General features: G+C 34.5%; 1 protein-coding gene across 7 annotated transcripts in view; it reads right to left on the bottom strand.

Moving 5' to 3' along the window:
• The window catches only part of PPP1R9A (protein phosphatase 1 regulatory subunit 9A), a 325,410-nt gene that overhangs the window by 107,773 nt on the left and 195,715 nt on the right, over window positions 1–21,922 (bottom strand). For all 7 annotated transcript variants that reach the window (XM_049641477.1, XM_049641478.1, XM_049641476.1 and 4 more), the window contains exon 5: window positions 19,356–19,460. In XM_049641477.1, coding sequence (XP_049497434.1) covers window positions 19,356–19,460 — 105 coding nt within the window. The remainder of the gene's footprint in view (window positions 1–19,355; window positions 19,461–21,922) is intronic.

Genomic DNA, 21,922 nt, shown 5'->3' with positions numbered 1-21,922 from the left:
CATTGGTGAGAAATTTTAAAGTAGAAAATTATTTTTAAGGCCCAAATTACAATATTAGAGTATATCATATATATTAAATTATATAATTATATAATAAATCAAAATTCCAATACAATGTGCAAGCTTTTTCCTGTCCTCAAAACATGATCTCTAATTCCAACCTGGAATTACTTGTGATACTAAAACTAAAACAAAAAAAACAAAAAACCTCCCCCCCAAATATGTGTATAATCAACGTTTCAGAGTAAATAAGAATCGTTCCATACTACATAAGAAACCAGCATTTTAAACAAGAAGGCATAGTTGCTCAAATCACAGCATGGCTTTCTGAATTTGCCCTACAATTTAACATTATTCACTATTTTCCCAATATTAGTCTGTATTCAAAATTACTTTACAGTCTGAAAAAATAAAAGTGATTTGTAATTGTACATAAAATAGACAATCCATCTCATGAAATACACTTTTTAAAGTGTTATATTAAAGTACATGTCTTCATTCAGGCAGCTATTTGGGGTAGCATTATAGCACTTAGCTACACACATCTTTAAAACCTTATAATCTAGTATAATTTATAATTCATATATGCAGTAGAAGAATGTCATCTTGATAAGTATGGTGCAGAGCGAAAGCACCCAGAAGTGGAACTAAACTAATCTGCATGCCTGATTTTTCCCTCATGTGATAACTGGCATCTACTCCATGTGTCTAAAGGAGCAATAAAAGAATAATAGATGGTATAGGGGCGCTTGGGTGGCTCAGTCAGTTAAACATCCAACTCTTGGTTTTGGCTCAGGTCATGATCTCACATTTTGTGAGTCAGAGCCCTGCATGGAATTCCTAGATGACAGCACGGATCCTGCTTGGGATTCTCTCTCTTCTTTGCTCTCTGCCCCTCCCCAGGCTCTCTCTCTCTCCCTCTCAAAGTAAATGTTTTTTAAAGTTTTATTTACTTTTGAGAGAGACAGAGCATGAGCAGGGGAGGGGCAGAGAGAGAAACAGAGAGAGAGAGAAAGAGAGAGAGAGAGAGAGAGAGAGAGAATCCAAAGTAGGCTTAGGCTCTGAGCTGTCAGCACAGAGCCCGATGAGGGGCTTGAACCCCTGGGTTATGACCTGAGCTGAAGTTGGTCACTTAACAAACTGAGCCACCCAGGCCGCCCAATAAATAAACTTTTTTTAAAAATGTGGTACAGACATGAAAGGATGTTAGGCACTATTACTATTCTGAGGAAAGTGATAAAATCTCCCACTTGGAAAATGTGTAACATTCAAATTACCTTTCTATATGTTCTCAAATATCTGGTCCGTTTTTAAGGTGTCTTTATAAATATGGACTCCTGTATCTGTGTGTGTACAATATAGCACATGTAGAATTGGGCAGAAGATGCAAATTTTAAAGTAAGGTTATTATTTTAATTATGAGTTTGCACTATAGATATGCTGTGATAGTTTAGGGGTTAAAAGTGTCTGTAAAAGGGAGAAAAGGTTTTGACAGGACAAATTCACTAAGCCATAAACATGACAGTATGACCAGCTCTGTGACCTTGAATGTATTAACATTTCTAATCCTCTGTTCCCATATTGTAATAAAATGAATGTAACTCAAATATTATGTAATACATATAAAAAGATTAACTAAGGACCTAGTGCCTAGAGAGTATTTAACAAATGTTTACTGTTGTTTTTACCTGGATAATGTATTAATAGCTAGATAGAGTTGAACACCTTTAAAAGTACTATCCGTGCACCCTGTCCCAGTTACCTCTTATTTGAATCACACTAGATTTGAAAACAGAGTAGTTTTTTGAGAATCAACCACAGTAAAGATAAAATATCTGCACTAAAGTGTGTTCTGAGAAACTTAATTTCAGTTACCACTGAAATATAAAAGTATACATTATATGCTCACTTTAAATTGAAATTTTTCAGTCTTCGAAAATGTAACAATTAATAAAGTCAGCAACAATCAGTCCCTCTAAACATGTGACCAAATCAACTGATATTTACCCAGTTTTGGTTTATATTTTAGATATTGTCTCCAACTGAAATGACAGGCATGTAGTCAAATCATCCAGTTAAATCATCTGTATTTTTTCTTGTTACTATCTAAATTTGTTTACTTTGCTTAACATTCAAATTACCTTTCTATATGTTATTAAATGTTTGGTCTTTTTATTTTTAGCTATAAAGCATGAGATAACGGAAGCCAAACTGTAATGGATATTTAAATTAAAAGTTGGGTATTTACTAAGGTTATAATTGACAAATAAAGGCTAAAACTAAAATATAGAATTAGGATTTATGTGTTCAGCATGGCTTTTATCTGGTGTTTCAAACAATCATCTTGTTTTGATGTGAATTATTTTAGTAAGAACTGCCCCCTCTCCCCCTCAGGCTGAGATACAAGAGGTAAAGACAGATAAATCAGGTTTCCTTTTTCTTTTCATCTATTATCAGACCAAGCCATGTTCATGCACTGTCCCTTAGAGTTCAGATGACGAGATTACACAGGTTTCATCTGATTAGTTTATTGAATTCTCTGGTGAGCTGTCAAACAAAAACTAAACAACTATAAAATTGCATTTACAATTTGCTGAATTGAAATCATAAAGATCCTACATGTTCAGTGTAAATGATGTGAGAGGTTATGTTGAAAACTGATGAGTTGTGAGTGTCTTGTTTTTCAGACATGTTATTCCAATAAAAGTGATATACTAGTCAAAAATAGCACTTAACTGATGTCAAAACTTAAAAATTTTTCACGTAGAATGAAGCAAGTCGGTAAAATGAAAAGCCATAATAGGATATAGTTATTAGTTTTCATATAATCAATTCTTTCATTAAGATTTTTAACAAATATTTATTTTGCACACAACAAAAACCTACAAGATGTATTTTAAAAACAAGAAAAGTAGATCCATAACATCTCTTCTCATTATACTGGAGTCTTGGATCACAAGGTCACATGATACTTTTAAACATTTTTGTAGAAAATGTCTCATTTTTTTGTTTGATCACATTTTATGGCCTTACTCTGAACTTGACAGCTTTGAAAATACTTGACTTAATTGTTTTCACTAAGATTTGTGTTACTATCTAGAGGCAAAAGTCCTACACAACCAAGGTTTTGACTCTTTTTGTACTTGGATACTCTTACGTATTTCTCCTTTCTATATTGGGATTTGGATTAATATAATAATACTTTTGATTTAACATTAACATTTTTTTTAATTCATCTAGGAAAATGTTTGCTCTTAAAAGCTAGACCTTGCTCAGGGGCACCTGTGTGGCTTAGTTAGTTAAGCACCAGACTTTGGCTCAGGTCATGATCTTACAGTTTGTGAGTTTAAGCCCTTCGTCGGGCTCTGTGTTGACAGCTCAGATCCTAGAGCCTGCTTCGGTTTCTGTGTCTCCCTCTGTCTCTGCCCCTGCCTGCTCACACTCTACCTTTCTCTCTCTCTCTCAAAAATAAATAAACGTCAAAAAAAAAAAAAAAAAAAAGCTAGACCTTTCTCTGACTGACTTATTTCACTTAGCACAATACCCTCCAGTTCCATCCAAGTTGCTGCAAATGGCAGGATTTCATTCTTTCTCATTGCCAAGTAGTATTGCACTGTATATATAGACCACATCTTCTTTATCCATTCATCAGTTGATGGACATTTGGGCTCTTTTCATAATTTGGTTATTGTTGAAAGTGCTACTATAAACATTGGGGTACATGTGCCCCTACGAATCAACACTCCTTCATATGTTTTCACTCATATGTGGAACTTGAGAAACTTACCAGAATACCATGGGGTAAAGGGAAGGAGAAAAAATAGTTTCAAACAGAGAGGGAGGCAAACCATAAGAGACTCTTTTTTTTTTTTTTAAACGTTTTATTTATTTTTGAGACAGAGAGAGACAGAGCATGAACAGGGGAGGGGCAGAGAGAGAGGGAGACACAGAATCTGAAACAGGCTCCAGGCTCTGAGCCATCAGCACAGAGCCCGACGCGGGGCTTGAACTCATGGACCGCGAGATCGTGACCTGAGCTGAAGTCGGAGCTTAACTGACTGAGCCACCCAGGCACCCCCATAAGAGACTCTTAAATACAAAGAACAAACTGAGGGTTGACTGGGGGGGCGCTGGGAGAGGGGAAAATGGGTGATGGGCATTGAGGAGGGCACTTGTTGGGATGAGCACGGGGTCTTGTATGTAAGTGATGAATCCCGGGAATCTACCCCCGAAGCCTAGAGCACACTGTATACACTGTACATTAGCTAACTTGACAATAAATTATATATATTTTTTAAAAAGCTAGCCTTTAAATATCTAGATCTGAAATATTTAAACTTAAGTGTAAGCATTACTTCTTGAAATGAATGTTCTATCTAACCAAGTTCTAATTATAAAAACTTTTTTCTGCCACTATATTTCAATATAGTAGTTGAATTTCAAAAGTAGTTGAATTCTTAAAAAAAAAACAAAAACAAAAACAAAAAACATTGCCTAACCCATGCTACTTCAAGGACTATACACTATGTAATAGGTATAAACTTAAATATGTTCTAAAAGTGACGTTTCTCTATTTTAAAGTTAGCTTTGATGTTTCAGGCTTAAATATTTACACATACAACAATTTAAAATAAAATATTTTAAGGGGCGCCTGGGTGGCTCAGTCGGTTAAGCGGCGGACTTCGGCTCAGGTCATGATCTCGCGGTCCGTGAGTTCGAGTCATGATCTCGCGGTCCGTGAGTTCGAGCCCCGCGTCGGGCTCTGTGCTGACAGCTCGGAGCCTGGAGCCTGTTTCGGATTCTGTGTCTCCCTCTCTCTGACCCTCCCCCGTTCATGCTCTGTCTCTCTCTGTCTCAAAAATAAATAAACGTTAAAAAAAAATTAAAAAAAAAATAAATAAAATATTTTAAGTGTTAATCTGTAAAAATTGGCATCAGAAAATGTCTCATTAAGCCAAAGTCCCCTTTAAAACAATTTTTTGATATCTCCACTCTTTTTTTTAATTTGTTTTAAATGTTTGTTTGTTTATTTATTTATGTTTATTTATTTTTGAGAGAGAGAGAGACAGAATGTGAGCAGGGGAAGGGCAGAGAAAGAGAAGACATAGAACCTGAAGCAGGCTCCAGGCTCCAAGCTGTCAGCACAGAACCAAATGTGGGGTTTGAACTCATGACCTGGGAGATCATGACCTGAGTGATCATGACCTGAGCCGAAGTTAGACACTCAACCAACTGAGCCACCCAGGTGTCCTGAAATCTCCACTGTTTTTAATCTTCTTTCTATCACCAGTGGTTGTTGACTACATACATATATATATATATATATATATATATATATATATATATATATACACACACACACACACAAACATATATTTATATGTATATACACATTTACAAAATATATTTATAGATATGCATTTATAATATATATTATAGTGTATTTATAGTATATATTATATTTATAGATATACATTTATAATACATATTATATTATATTTATATTATATATTATAATTATATATTATACATTATACACACACACACACACACATACATATAATTTAGAAGTTATAATATCTATGGTCCCAGATACATAGTAGCTGCTCTTCTTGTCTGACTGCAAGGGAGTAATAATTTAAACACAAAATCTACAAGAACTGAGAATTCCCATGAACATGGTGGTGCCCTCACTGCCCTCCATTACAAATGACACTCCGTTATGCACAATTATAAAATCAAGACTCTGAGAAAAAGTGACACTCTCAATTTCTCTTTGTGCTATAATGGCAACAAAAACCTCATCTTAAAATGATGTGAATGAAGCAAAACATTTCAAGATTTAATGCATTTCAAATGGAAATCTCAGATATACCAATTAAGTAAAGATTTTCTTTTAGTTTTCATATTTAGAAATTACATGTCCATTGCACTACTCTAAAGGATATAAAATGCTGATTCAAAGGGGCATACGCACCACAATGTTTAAAGCAGCATTATCAACAATAGCCAAACTATGGAAAGAGCCTAAATGTCCATCGACTGACAAACAGATAAAGAAGATGAGGTATACATACACCATGGAATACTACTCAGTCATCAAAAAGAATGAAATCTTGCCATTTGCAACAATGTGGATAGAACTAGGGTGTAATATGCTAAGTGAAATAAGTCAATCAGAGAAGGACAAATACAGTATGATTTTACTCATATGTGGAATTTAAGAAAAAAAACAGATAAACATTGGGGAAAGGAAGGAAAAATAAAATAAGATAAAAATAGGGAGGCAAACCATAATAGACTCTTCCATATAAGGAACAAACTGAGGGCTAATGGAGGGGAGGTGAGTGGGAAGATGGGCTACATGGGTGATGGGCATTAAGGAGAGCACTTGTTGGGCTGAGCACTGGGTGTTATATGCAAGCAACAAGTCACTAAATTCTACTCCTGAAACCAATAGTACGCTATATGTTAACTAACATATATAAAAATAAATAAATAATTACATACATACATACAAACTAAGGTAAACAACTCAGAGAATATTGGTCCTAGAATAGAATGTAAATGTTATAAGAAATTATATAGCAAAAAAGGAAAGGCAGAAAGAATAGGAAGTAGCTAAGAATATGAGTGCACTAAATTTGCTTACCTTTTTATTGTTTTATTATTTAAGAATTTATTTGATGTTTATTTATTTTTGAAAGACAGATACAAAGCATGAGTGGGGGAGAAGCAAAGAGAGGGAGACACAGAATCTGAAGCAGGCTCCAGGCTATGAGCTGTCAGTGCAGAGCCTGATGCGGGGCTCAAACCCACGAATCATGAGATCATGACCTGAGCTGAAGTCTGATGCTTAACTGACTGAGTCACCCAGTCTCCCCTGCTTATCTTTTTAAAGTGGTAAATTAATGATTATTTTATCTAAATAATAAATCTAAAAATAGGAGCTGAATGATAAAAGAATCCAGTTTTTAGCTTCATCCAACAGGACAAAATTGGAAAGCAATAAGGATATTATAATCCCACATGTGTAAGAATGTACATGTATCTGAAATATCTGGAATGACATACACCAAACTGTTAATAGTGATTTCTTTGGGGAATTGGATCCATGTGTGAGAGTGTGTGTGTATGTGTAGGTGGGGAGGTGGTCTCAGGCAAGGAAAACAGTAGACTTTTACCTTTACCTACTCAGTACTGCTTGATTTTTTTTTTTTTTTTTGGACAAGTATGCCTTATTTTCACAATATAAAAACATTAAACAAATAACAGTAAAAAAAAAAAAAAAGGCGGTGGGGCGTGAGGGCACCCGGGTAGCTTAGTTGGTTGAGAGTCAACTCTTGATTTCAGCTCAGGCCATGATCCCACGGTCGTGGGATCAAGTCCTGCTTCAGGCTCTGTGCTCAGCACAGAGCCTGCTTAAGATTCTCTCTTACTCAGGGGTGCCTCAGGGGCTCAGTAAGTTAAACATCTGCCTCGGGTTCAGGTCATAATCTCATGGCTCATGAGTTCAGGACCCATATCGGGCTCTGTGCTGACAGCTCAGAGCCTGGAGCCTGCCTGCTTTGGATTCTGTGTTTCCCTTTCCCTCTGCCCCTCCCCTGCTCATGCTCTGTTTCTCTGTCTCTCTCTCTCCCAAAAATAAAAAAAAATAAAAACATTAAAAAAAATTATTTCCTTCTGTCCCTCTCCCTGCTCTCTCTCTCTCTCTCTCAAGTAAACAAAAAAGAAATTACATGTCCAGGTATGAATCCAAAATATCAAGTGCATATTTATTTAAAAACCTCATCATTCATTTATATTTTTCTTTTGAGTGTTCTAACCTTTCCAAAATGGACAGGGCAATATTTAAGACCTTCAGATTAATTCATTTTTTATTATGTGTGACTACAATTCCTCCAAAATCCTCACCTCCAAAGTGCCATATGGCTCAGTGTCAAAAAGTCATTAAAAACATATGCTAGGGGTGCCTGGGTGGTTCAGTCAGTTAAGTGTCTGACTTCGGCTTAGGTCATGATCTCACAGTTCGTGGGTTCATGCCCCACGTCGGGCTCTGTGCTGACAGCTCAGAGCCTGGAGCCTGCTTCAGATTCTGTATCTCTCTCTCTCTCTCTCTCTCTCTCTCTCTCTCTCTGCCCCTCCCCTGCTTGTGCTCTGTCTCTCTCAAAAATAAAATAAACATTAAAAAAAAATTTTTAAAGCAAAAAAAACAAAAACAAAAAAAACATACGCTAGGGATAAAGCATGATGAATGCATAGTTATTGATCATATAGCAGTACCTGGAAGAAAACATTTAAAGTTTAACGTAAATGGCCCTGAAAAACAAATACACCATGTATTATTAGAAATTTCTCATACTGAAGCACACTCTCCTGTAACATCAATTTCCTATAACTGCTGTCCTCCAGTACTAGGATGGCTGTCTGCAGTAAAAAGAATACCTAAGTCTTTTCCTAGAGTCCACTCTTTCAAATGCTTTGCAATTGTTACTATGTCTTCTTAAAATTTTCTGTTTTAGGCAAAAGTTGGCAGAATCTTTAATTTTTATATATAGAAGGAAACAGTGTTTAGACCTTTCACTATCCTGGTCAGTCTTTCCTAAATAATCTCAAATGTTTCAGGGTTCTTCTGAAGATAGGGTATGCAACATTAAACAAATACATTTTATTGTGGTATAACGTTAATTAGTCTGTCCGTCCATCCATCCATCCAACCAGTTATTGATCACTACGTAACAGGCAGCCTCCGAGATGGATCCAAGTGATCTCTGGCTCCTGATGTTCGAGTCTTGTGTAATTCTCTCCCCTTGAGTATAAGAGGGACTTGTTAACTCACTTTTATCAAACAAAATACAAAACTAATGGAATGTCCCTTTGGATATTAAGTTATAAAAAGATGACAGATTCCATCTTGGGTACTGTCTTGGGTCACTTCCTCTGGGAAATTCAGTCTCCATGTTGGGAGGCATCCCTGTAGGGAGGCTCTCAGGAAAAAACTAGGAAATAGATCCCAGAAACTGTGTTGTTTCAAGTCACAAAATTTTGAGGCAATATGTTTTACAAGAATAGGTACACTAAGTCATTTACATAATAGTACACAAGATTCGAAAGGTCCCACTTAAAGCTGGAGACCCCCAAAAAAGGGTTCTTAAAATTATATCGCAAATCCATGACTGAATAAGGAAAAGGGTCCAGACAAGAACTTAATATAGATTTTTTTTTCTGGTAAAAAATTAATAATAAAATGTTTTTTTTACATAAAAGTATACAGCACAATAACACATACGCACTGCTGAGGAAGTTCGGTTTGATTGCATTTGCCTTTCCTAAGTAGACACTGTCCTCCTTTCCAAATCACCATCACCATCAACATACTTAGTTAGCATGGTGCTTTTTAAATTAATCAGAACTGTTAGCATACGTTTAAAAAAATCTGTTTTATTGAAGTCAAATTTACATATAATAAAAGTCACCAAATTTATTTTGTATGAGTTTTCACAAATACACACACACACACACACACACACACACACACACACACAGCTGTGTCACAAATACAATAACCACAGTATAGCACAATTTCATTGCCTCAAAAATATTCCCTCTTAAATGTCTGCCTTCTTTTGGTCAATATAATAGCTCTGTCAGTCAAATATTATGTTGAATATATTGGTAATTTGTTTCTTTGTATTGCAAAGTAATATTTCATTACACAGGAATACAATACAATTTGTATATCCTTTATCAGTTAAAGGACATTTGAGTTGTTTCTAGCTCTTATGAACAAGGCTCCTATGAACATGTAAGTATGAGTCGTTTGGGTAGATATATGTTTTTATTGTTCTTGAATACATAGCTAAGAATAGAATTGCTGGCTGGTATGGTAAGTACAAGCTTAGCTTTATAAGAACCTGCCAAACTGTTCTGCAAAGTGGCTGTGCTATTTTGCATTCCTGCTGGCAATGAATGAATGTTAAATCTGCTCCACATCCTTGTCAATGCATAGTATTATCAGTCTTTTAAATTTCAGCCATACTAGTGGGTGTGTAGTAGCACCTCATTCTGGATTTAATTTGCATTTCCCCAATGATTAATGATGTTGAGCAGTATTTCATGTGTCTAACTGTAGATCTTCCTTGGTAAAGTGTCTCTTTAATTGATTTGCACATTTTTAATAGGGCTATATATCATCTTATTGAATTATAAAAGTTCTTCATATCTTCTAAATAAGAGCCCTTTATCAGATAATTGTTGTTGCAAATATTGTCTTTGGCTTGCTTTTTCATTTTCTTAATGGTATTTTTTGAACAAATGTTTTAAATTTTGATGTAGTTTAATTTATCATGTCTTTCTTTTCTATTTTTTGCTTTTGTGTCTTAACAGATCTTTGATTAACCCAAGGTCATAAAGATTTTTTGCCTGTTGTCTAGAAATTTTATAGTTTTAGCTGTTGCACTTAGATCTACGATCTTGAATTAATTTTTGTATATGCTGTGGGGCAAAGGTCAAGTGTTTTTGTTTTTTATAAATGTGGTTATTCAATTGTCCCAGCACCATTTGTTGAAAAGACTATAATTTCCCCCACTGAATTACTTTGGTACATTTGTCAAAACTCAATTGTTTGTGTCTATGCATGTATATGTTGGAACTCTCGTTTCTGTTCCATTAATCTATATTTCTATCCTTATGCCTACACAAGACTGCTGTGATTAGTGTAGCTTTGAGGCAGCGAAAGTTCTCCAAATTTGTTCTTTGTCAAAAATATTAATTTCTACAAAAAATCTTATGGAGATTTTCACTAAGATTGTGCTTAGTATGCAGATTTGGAAAACATTGAAATTTTAACAACACTGAGTATTCTGATCCATGAACATGGTCTATTGATTCATTCATTGAGGTTGTCTTTATTTTCTCTCAGAAACATTTTGTTGAAGTCATCAACATATCATGTCAGGTATTAAATATTTCATGTTTTGATGCTATCATAAAAGTTGGGTTTTTTTTTCAGTTTATTTATTTTGAGAGAGACAGAGACAGTGTGAGTGGGGGAGGAGCAGAGAGAGAGGGAGAGAGAAAGAATCCCAAACAGGCTCTGTGCTGTCAGTGCAGAGTCCCAAATCAGGCTTGAACTCACAAAACCATGAGATAATGACCTGAGCTGAAAACAAGTGTTGGAGGTTTAACCAACTGAGCCACCCAGGCACCCCACAAAAGTTGGCTGTAATCTGAATTTTCATTTTTTGTTGTTGTTGCTAGTATACAGAACAGAACTGATTTGTGTACATCAACCTATTCCCTGTAATCTTGTTTGACTCACTTATTAGCAGCATCCTTCATAGATTCCTTGGTATTTTCTACAGAGATGAACATGTTGTCTATGAATAAAGGGTTTTACTTCTCCCTTTTCAATCAAAAATGTTTGCCATTTCTTACTGTTGCCTCAGTGACCTAGCTATGACCCATAGCACAATGCTGAATAGAAGTGGTGAAAGTGGACACTCTTAAATTGTTCTTATACTAGGGGCGCTTGGGTGGCTCAGTCAGTTAAGCTGCTGACTTCGGCTCAGGTCATGATGTCGCAGTCCGTGAGTTCGAGTCCTGCGTCGGGCTCTGTGCTGACAGCTCAGAGCCTGGAGCCAGTTTCAGATTCTGTGTCTCCCTCTCTCTGACCCTTCCCTGTTCATGCTGCCTCTCTCTGTCTCAAAAATAAAATAAATAAACGTTAAAAAAAATTAAAAAAAAATTGTTCTTATACTAAAGAGAAAGCATTTGTCTCCCATCATTAAGTATGATATTAACTATAGGTTTTACATAAATGCTATTTATTACTATGAGGAAATTCCCTTATGTTTCAAATTTCCTGAGAGTTTTCTGTGGCCTACATCTACTGAAATGAGTATATGATTATTCTCCATTTTTCTATCAGTATGGAAAATTCCATAGGTTGAATTTCAAACATTAAATCAAACATGATTCCCCTCCCCCCCAAAAATGTCTCTTAGCCATAATGTATTATCCTTTTTGTATATTTCTGACTTTAACCTGTTAAAATTTTATTAAGGACTTTAGTATCTACATTCATGAAAAATATTGGCAGTAATAATTTTTATTTTAAATGTCTTTTTCTCACTTAAATGGTAATGCTGGCCTCATAAATATAGCTGAGATGTGTCCCCTCTTCTACGTTCTGGAAGAATTTGTATAGAATTCATGTTATTTCTCTCTCTAATGTTTGGTGAGATTCACCAATGAAACAAACTGGAACCGGAATTTTCTTTACTGGAAAGCTTTAACTCTGAATTCATCTTCATGTGTACAAACACACCCATACACACACTATTTTTTCTTGAGTGAGCTTTGGTACTTTCTGATAGTATTGTCTTCAAAGAACTTAACTATTCTAAGTTGTAGTTATCAGCATAGAGTTCTTCATAATATTGACTAATCCTTATATGTGAGGTCTGTAATGATGTCCTCTCTTTTGTTCTAATTTATATCTTCTCTGACATAAATTATCCCAAAACTTACAGATGGTTTATCTTTCCTAGTTTCTCTGAGCCAAGAATTCAGGAGATGCTCGACTGGGCAGTTCTGCTTGGAGCTTCTCACTAAATTCAATCTAATGTTGACTGGGGCTGCAGTCACCTGAAGGCTTTACTGAGGGTAGGGATCTCATTCCAAGGTGCCCCTCTCACATGGCTGGCAACTTGGTGCTGGCTGTTAACAGGCCTAAATTCTTCCTTGTGTGAACCTCTCCAGAAGGCTGTCTGATATGGTAGCTGGATTTCTCCAGAGCTGGTGATCCAGAAATCCAAGGCAGAAGGTATAGGTATGCCTTTTATACCATACCCTCAGAAGTCACACATCACTACTTTCTTTATACTCTAATCATCAAGGCTAGTCAGGAGACAATGAGGTGGAGGACTGAACGAGAGAGGCAATACTAGGAAGAGTGGATCATCAGAGGATTACTTGATGAATACTATGTAGAAAATATGGTAATGTGATAGAAACTGACTTGGACAACATAAAAAGCTTAATACAAGAAGAACTCATTTACTGAAAAAGTGACTTTTGAGCTGAGAACTGACAAGACAGAATTAGCCAAGTAGAGATCACATGATTGTTTTTTTGGAGGAGACAGAGAATGGTACAAAGGATAATAATTTGAACATATTACATTTGATGTGCCACATGAAACTTAATTAAATTTGAAAGCCACATGAAGATCTCAAGTAGCAAGGTGAATAATTCTCAAGGTTGGATAAGAGAGGACAAACTTTAAGTAGAAAAAGGAAATAGAGAATGGGTCAGAACAGATAAAAAAGGGCCATGGCTTACAAATAAATTGGTAATATGGTTGATAAAATTGAGAAAACTCTTAGAATATATTAACAAAAACGTAAACAGATGGAGATGACAGAAAGAAGATGTTAGACAATACGGCCAAGATATCTAATCCCCATTTAATCCTGGTTTGAGAAGAGAAAACCAAGACAATGAAAAATAAATAAAGAAAATAATAAAATAATAATAGAAAAATTTCTCAAACTCAAGTGTTCAGACTGACTCCCAAGTAGAACTACACCAAACAAACAAACACAGACCTAGTTATAGCCTGATAAAAATTTCAAAAATAAAATTAAGAGGGGGAAAAATCCAAGACAGAAAACCAGACTACAAATCAGATTAATATTAAAATTCTCTTTACCAACTGTAGATATTAAAATACAACGTAAAATGTCTTCATAATACTAAAAGAAAAAGATTTTGAACCTCAAATACTATACCTAGCCATATTTCAGGGCAAAATAATCCATTTTCAGACATGCAAGCACCCTGGCAGCTATGGATGACCCAGAGGAAATCAAGAAGGCTAGAAATAAATTAAGTCAGTTTCCATTAGAACCTTTATGCTTTGAAACCCTCCCTTACAGTGACACAGATTGAATGACATAAAATTACATTTCATTTTCTATCAATTCAGTCATACTACTTGATTCTAAACTGAATAATATTTTCATAAGCATAACATTATAAATACTGCCTATTGGTTTTAACTTTTTGAATGAATTTATAGAAAAACTACCCATGACAATTGTAGCTATGTATTAGAAAGTAAATGTTATAAACTCTTGCAAAAGTTTTTAACTGAAAAAAAAAAAACCCTGCTAGGTGAAAGCTTTACAACAAGCAATTATTAAATTTTCATCTAAAAGTGAAAAATCAAGATATGAAGAAATGATTTATATTGGTACTTCCAAAGAGTTAAAGAGAAACTGGTAACAAGGGTCTGTCTCCTCTGCAGACTGTAAGGCCCTGTGCCTTTGTTGGAAATGGCTATACAACTGACTCTCAGTTTTCCAGCAATCTACATGAACATCTAAGAAGGGATCAGAGTTTTGAGAAGGAAATAATAATCACCAATATTTCATTGAGGTCCAACTTTTTGTAGGCATTTATTACATGTATTAATTCATTTAATAATCATCACCATTGTATGGGGTAGGTACTATCATGATACCCATTTTATAGGTGAAGAAACTACAGCACAGGGAGATTTAAACACTTCCATGAACTCATGTATGTAAGTAGTTAAACCAGAATCTGAATCCACGAGGTCTGGCTTCATGTGAAAAAAGGCAGTTACTAGAGAAAGATAATTATTCCTAGCACTAAGTGCATAAAGAAATATCAATGAATAAATTAAATAATACCAGAATCAGCTGTATGATTTTACCTATCCTCTAGCTTCACTACAATTCAAATACATTTTTTTATTGTCCACAGAGATGTAACATAAGAGACTGAGTCAACTGTCTACATTTGGGACATCTGTAGCAAAACTACATATGGATATATATACACACACACATATATATACACATATGTATATATGTGTATATATGGATATATATACACACACATATATATACATATATATATGTGTATATATGGATATATATACACACACATATATATATACATATATATATATCCAAATACAAAAAATATCCAAATATATATATATATATATATATATCTCCAAAATATCCAAATATAAAAGATATCCAAAAATAAATGGAAGGTAGTTTGTATAACTTTGAATTAGTCTCCTAGCATCTATAGATTCCTACTTTCCTTCCATAGGTACGCAACCAGTATTTTTATGTCTTTCAAACTAATCATTATTTTTCTAATGACCTTATAATTTCAAGTTTAAAGTATTTTTCCCATAACTTTTCATGGACCAACAGACATAAGGCTCTTTTAAAGATCTCCAAGAAAAGCATCATTTAGTAAGTTCTGATATAAAAAGGAATTGTGAATAAGTGGATAAACCTGCTGATTCAAATGATCTGAATCTCTACTCTTTAAATTATTTTTCACATAATGCAGGATCTGATAATAAGAATAGAACTTTTTTCTAACTTTTTAACTATATTACATTTGTCAAGTTACATTCTATAGACCACCAAAAAGATTATAGGTTTTTAAATAATTTACAACATTTTCTTTTTAGGTTTTCACCAGGTAAAATTGAAATATATAATAAATATGTTCAAATAAAAAAATTTTTGAAGAAGAAACATACAATAGAAACATACTAAATAGTAAGAATCTAAAGTCAAAAGGAGAGCAGTATATGTGTTATATGTACTATGTATTATATAGCATGAGACCACCTGGATTGACAAAGTACTCATCTTCAGAACTGCCTAGAGCATGGTACTGAACACTGGTCAGAGCTGTGAAATGTACTAACCAGGGACAAATGATGCTTTGCAACTATGGGTCCATGAATTGTTTGAAGGCAAGACAGACTAACTTGTCAAAACTGGTAATAACCGGATTTGTTACTTCTACCGGGATTTGGTAGAATCTAGGGGCTGTCAATGATTTCAGTGAGAAATCCTTACCATACGTAGACTTTGCGCTTCTTGATACCAAGATGCTTCATGCACATGCCTGTGGTGGTTTAGAATCTGGAGACCAAGTCTTGTGAGGCCCAGTGGAAGGATGAGCCTGAGTCCTCTATGCCCACCCTGTTAACGCTCATCTTTCTCCTGCTGTTCCTGTGTTGCATCATTTCTGAGTATAAACTATTTGAATCCTGTGGGTCCTTTCCTAATCAATTACATAATTACATGATATAAACACAGTACTTACAGTGAGTGCTTCGTTTTAAGCGATATCAGTTAAGTGAAGGAAATAATACTCATTTACCAGAACCACTTGTTAACCATGGCCTAATGTATGCTTTAATTCATATAAATGATGTAGGGTTGAAAAACGTACATATATCCTTGAAAGTTGCAACATTAAAATAGTTGTAATTTCTCTAGAGCATTAAAAATGTCATATTCATGGGGTCTTTGTTAGTAGTATTGGTTCATGAACTCAGGTATCGTAATTTTTACTTTACTAAAATCAAGTAGACTGAGGTCAGATGGAAAATAATTCTCTGTAAGTGTGGATGAAGTCACAGAACTTCACTGTATAATTTTGATTCACATCCAAATGGTGACACCAATTTCATAGACATTTCAAGGAAATAAGTAAAAATCTTGACCTCCAATACTTAAGAAATAATCACCATTCAAATCTCAGTTTTGTTTTTCTCATCACCTCTAGTTTCACATCTTTCTCCTACTTGGATCTTTAGACCCACGGCTCTCACACATTCCTCCCAGATCTGTGCCTACTAGTTAGGAAAAAATCAAACTAAACTGACTAATTTTGTAGATATCATTTTTTGAGAATAAACTTTAGTAACCACTAAATATGATAGCAAAGTCACCAAATAATAAGAAATATAAAACCATACATATTTTAAATTCTCAGTTTTAAAAAAGTTCATGAAAATACAGATCTTGTTTTTGGATCCTATTTTTGTATTAATACTTTATGAAGAACTACCACCTAAAATATATTCAGAGGATTCAAATATTTTTAATAAATTAAAATTGAGAAAAGACTTTTTCCTTATATTCAATTAACTAAGGTCCTGAGTTAAATAATTTGGGGGAACAAAGGGGGCCAAAGGTCTCATTTCAGTATCAAAACTTGTGCAAAGTGAATGAGGAAATAAAATGTATGCCTTTAAAATATGAAAGTAGAATGTGCTGTCACCTTACGGTCAAAAAAATAGTATGAATGATGAGTGTTACCAGGAAGAAGAGATCACTAGGTAATATAGAGGTCAAGGAGGACTTCTTCAGGGCAAAGGAGCTGAAATATGTGTCTTAAGATAAATAGGTTCTAAACAGAAGACAGTGTTTTAAACAGAAAAAAATGGCAGACAGAAAGGTACGATAATAAAACAATAACTCACAAGGCACATTTGAAGGAATATGACTACACCAGTCCAACGGAACCAAAGCATGAACATAGAAAGAGGTAAGTGGTAAGACTGTATGATGAAAAAATTTTAATATCTGGATAAAGAGCTTAGATTCTGTACAGAATGGAGGGCCATTGAAGGTTTCTGAAGAAGAGAGGCACATAATGGATGCAGAATTATTATTTCTACCTACAGGTGTTAGACCTTCCAGTGCCAGAGTTACACAGAATGAATCAATTCCTTTTTCCATGATAGACAGACCTTCCTAGATTTGAAAACTATTATTTTCCTCCACTAGGAGGAAGAATGAGAGGGACAGACTGAAGAAGGGAAAGACTCCAATCAGGGTAGAGTTAAGAAGTCATTTGCAATTTGGACAAGGCTTGAAGGAAAGGGATGGCTAGGATTTCATGTAACTGTAAACTTCTTTGCAACTGAAAAAATGTTCTTATAAAAAAAGAAAAAGAAAAATAGTCTTCTAAGTTTAATGTATATCTCACTTCACTTTAAAATTCACTTCAAAGCCTAATTGGGGTAGCTTTTAAACCAAGTTCTATACTGACATAGGAAAGTGCTGTCTCAAAAACACAACAATCTGCAGAAAGACAAATCACCTGTCCTGAGGGAGCATCAGACAGTTTTTTATCTATGCTCTTTCCAATTATTTCACATCCTTTTCTCAGGACTATGGGTATTCTTGGAGCATCAACACAGCACCCATAAAAGTCACGGATGTGTTCCTTAAACATTTCCTTCAGCATTAAAGGATATTTTCCAAATGAAACAGTCTAAATTCTAAAACTTAAACCCATGTTTGTGCAACATAAAGCATGCTGCAAAAAAATCCTCATGTTACTGTCTTTACAGCAATATTAACTCACTTGGTATTTTCAAAATATTTGGCAGTTCTATTCTGCTGATAACACTAAAACATTGGAGACTTACCCATACTAAATAATGTCCCTATATGTTCCTTCATAGGATTGATGGAAAAGTATTAAGACATAAGAAACACTGTATTTAAAAACAAATACCCTATGGGGCAGCTGGGTGGTTCAGTCGGTTAAGCATCTAACTCTTGGTTTCAGCTCAGGTCACGATCTCACAGTTCATGAGTTCTAACAGCACATGAGTGCTAACAGCACAGAGCCTCCTGGGATTCTCTTTCCCTCTCTCTCTCTGCCCCTTCCCGGCTCGCTTGCTCACTCTCTTTCTCTCTCAAAATAAATAAATAAACTTTAAAAAATACATACATACATAACTAACTTAGATGTAATTTTAAAAAATTATTAAAAATTAAAAACAAAACAAAAAATACATACATACATACATACATACATACATACATACATAAATGCCCTATGACCAAATAAAATGGATTTCTTACCTTGACCCTAGCTGGCTTAGGACTACTTTCTTATTTGTTTTCCAAGCTACAATTTTCAGAACCCAGGATCAAATATAAATTTCAAGGTCTAAAAGAACGTACCCTCTGTACTTTAAATTGGCAAAGTTACAGTTTACCAAAGATTAGTCCTATAAAGTCTATGAAGAGATTTTTTAAATGCATTTATTAACCTTACATAATTCGGACAGTCTTTCTAAGAACCATGTACCACTGGATATAGGTATAATCAGCTCAATTTCAACTTATTGTATAACTGGTTTTATTAAAAGGATTTAGAATCTAAATTCATATTTGTTGAGGATGTAAGTAGAAATTCTATCTAGTTAGGAACACTAACATAGTTCAGTAATTGACCATGTTGATTCACACTGTATACTTCGTATCTTCATGCCTTTCTAAAATACCACAATTTTTGGTTCTAAATTACATTTGTATAAACATATTATAATAAGAAGGAAACATTAAAAACTAAAGGCAAGTTTTAAGTATTTAGATAAAATTCTCATTGAAATTATACATCTATAGGTACAATTCTAGCAGGCTAAAATTCAACATAATATTAAGTAATGAAATTATACATATCTGAAACCACATATTTACCTGACATTGCCCTTGGTGTTTCTGAGAACTGTTGCAGCAAAATTCTGTGTGACACCCACCAAGCTGATTCCATCCACTTCCACAATCTGGTCATTGACTTGTATTCTTTGGGAAGAGGGGAAAAATTACCCATAATTAACTTTTCTGATAATACATTACCATTTTCAATACATGAGTTGACAAAACACTTGATATTTAAGACACTCTTATTGATCCACAATTTGTTTTTTATACACAAGTTCCAGATCTTAGCCAAATGCTTAATGTTTTAAAAAGATTATTTTGAAAGAATAGATAGAAGCAATACTAAATGGAGAGATTCAGTTTACTCAATATTCATAATCCTATCACAAAGAATTCATAACTGCTAATGTATGGCATACTTACATCATTTTTTTTGTCCTTAATAAATTACATAAAACATAATACAGCCAGCTGAAATACACTGTGAGCCTCATACCTAGTCCTGCCTTCCACTTTTCCTCCTCAAGGAATTGCAGGGAATCCTTCCTATTCAAGTTGTACGCTTGAAATATATAATGCTCATAACCATATATATGTGCATGTGTTCAGACACATGTATATAAATGCAACACACAGTATTAGTGTTATTTAGTATATAATGCTTTTAAACTTATATATATACACACATATATACATGTCTGTATACACACACATATATATACACACACATATATACATATATATATACATGTCTGTGTGTATATATATATGTATATATGTGTGTGTATATATATATGTTATATATACACCATTTTTTAGGTCTCAAAATGAAGTATTTCTTTTTTATTTTCTGAAGTATTTTCAAGTATTTCAATCATGGAGAAGTGCAGAGAAAATTAGCTAATAAAAACCCATGTACCAAACACCCAACTTTATCAAATCTCAGCACTGTGCAATATTTGAGTCATTTTTTTTCTAAAGGAATGTATTACGGAAAAGCTGAAGCCCCTTTATTATTTGCCTCTAATTCTAGTCTGCTCACTGCTTCCTTAGAGGTAACCATCATACTAATTTTGATGCTTAGTCTTCCTATTGGTGTTTAGATGTAGAAATAACACATATATATGATATGCACAATATGCTTCACCCAGAGTCACGTATGAGATTTATCCATGGTTATAGAACCATTCTACTAGTTCATTTAAGTTTGTTTATTTATTTATTTATTTATTTATTTATTTATTTATTTGTATTTTGAGAGAGGGAGAGAGAGATGAAAGAGGGAGAGAGAGAATCCCAAGTTATGTTCCATGAGGTCAGTGTGCAAAGCCTGACACAGGGCTCAAACTCACGAAACCGTGAGATCATGATCCGAGCTGAAATCAAGAGTCAGACACTTAACCGACTGAGCCACCCAGGGGCTCCTCTACTAGTTCATTTTAACACCCGTGTAGCATTATCTTTTATGAATATACCAAAATATATTCACCCATTATTTTGCAGATGGACAGTTGTATTGTTTTCCATTTTAGCTCATACATGTCTCCTTATGCACACGTGTTGGATTTCTCTACAATATATAGCTAGAAATAGAATTCCTGAATCAAGGAACATAGGCTTTTTCAACTTAAACAGACCGACAAATTTTAGTTCAAAATGCTATGCCAATCCATATTCTCAATAGCATTGTATGAAAGGTTCTGACTTTCCACACTCTCACCAATCTCACCTTGGTGAGATTTGGAACCTTTTAAATACTGGCGATCTTGGGGCGCCTGGGTGGCTCAGTTGGTTGAGCATCTGACTTGGGCTCAGGTCATGATCTCTCAGTTCGTGAGTTCAAGCCCCGCGTTGGGCTCTGTGCTGACAGCTCAGAGCCTGGACCCTGCTTTGGATTTTGTGTGTCTCTGTCTCTCTGCCCCTCCCTCGCTCTCACTCTGTCTCTCTCTCAAAAATAAATAAACATTAAAAGAAAATCTAAAAAATACTGGTGATCTTATAAGTGTAAAAAGATATCACATTGTGATTTTAATTGCATGTCCTTGATTACTAGTGTGGCTGCATGTACTTTTCAGATCTTCGAGTTATTTGCCCACTTCTGCAGACTGTTAGATCATGTTTTTTGTTTTTTTGTTTTTTTTGTTTTTTTTTACCATTTTTGTTGATGTTTTTGGGTTGAGTATCTTGTTCCTTATTGATTTATTGAAGATGTTCTTATACATCCTGTGTACTAACACTTTTTCAATGAAATACGCTGCAAATACCTTTGGCCCAATCCGTAGCTTGTCCTTTCACATTTCTCTGAAAAATGGTATTTTGAGGAAAAAAAAATTTTAAAACTATAATCACATTTGTAATTTCAGCTTTGTATTAGGTATTTCTGTGTTTTCTTTCAGGACTCCCTTTCTGCCTCAAAGTTATACAAACATTCTATATTTTCTTCTACAAGTTTTAACATTTTGCTTTTCTGCATTTAGTTATCTACCCAGCTATTTTTTTTTATTTAAGTTTATTTATTAATTTTTGAAAGACACAGAAAGAGAGAATGGGAGGGGTGGACAGAGGGAGAGAGAGGATCCTAAGCAGACTCTGTGCTGATCAGT

The sequence above is a fragment of the Panthera uncia genome, chromosome A2, assembly GCF_023721935.1.
Source record: "Panthera uncia isolate 11264 chromosome A2, Puncia_PCG_1.0, whole genome shotgun sequence".
Classification (NCBI taxonomy): Eukaryota; Metazoa; Chordata; class Mammalia; order Carnivora; family Felidae; genus Panthera; species Panthera uncia.
This window is presented reverse-complemented; position numbering and strand designations above follow the sequence as displayed.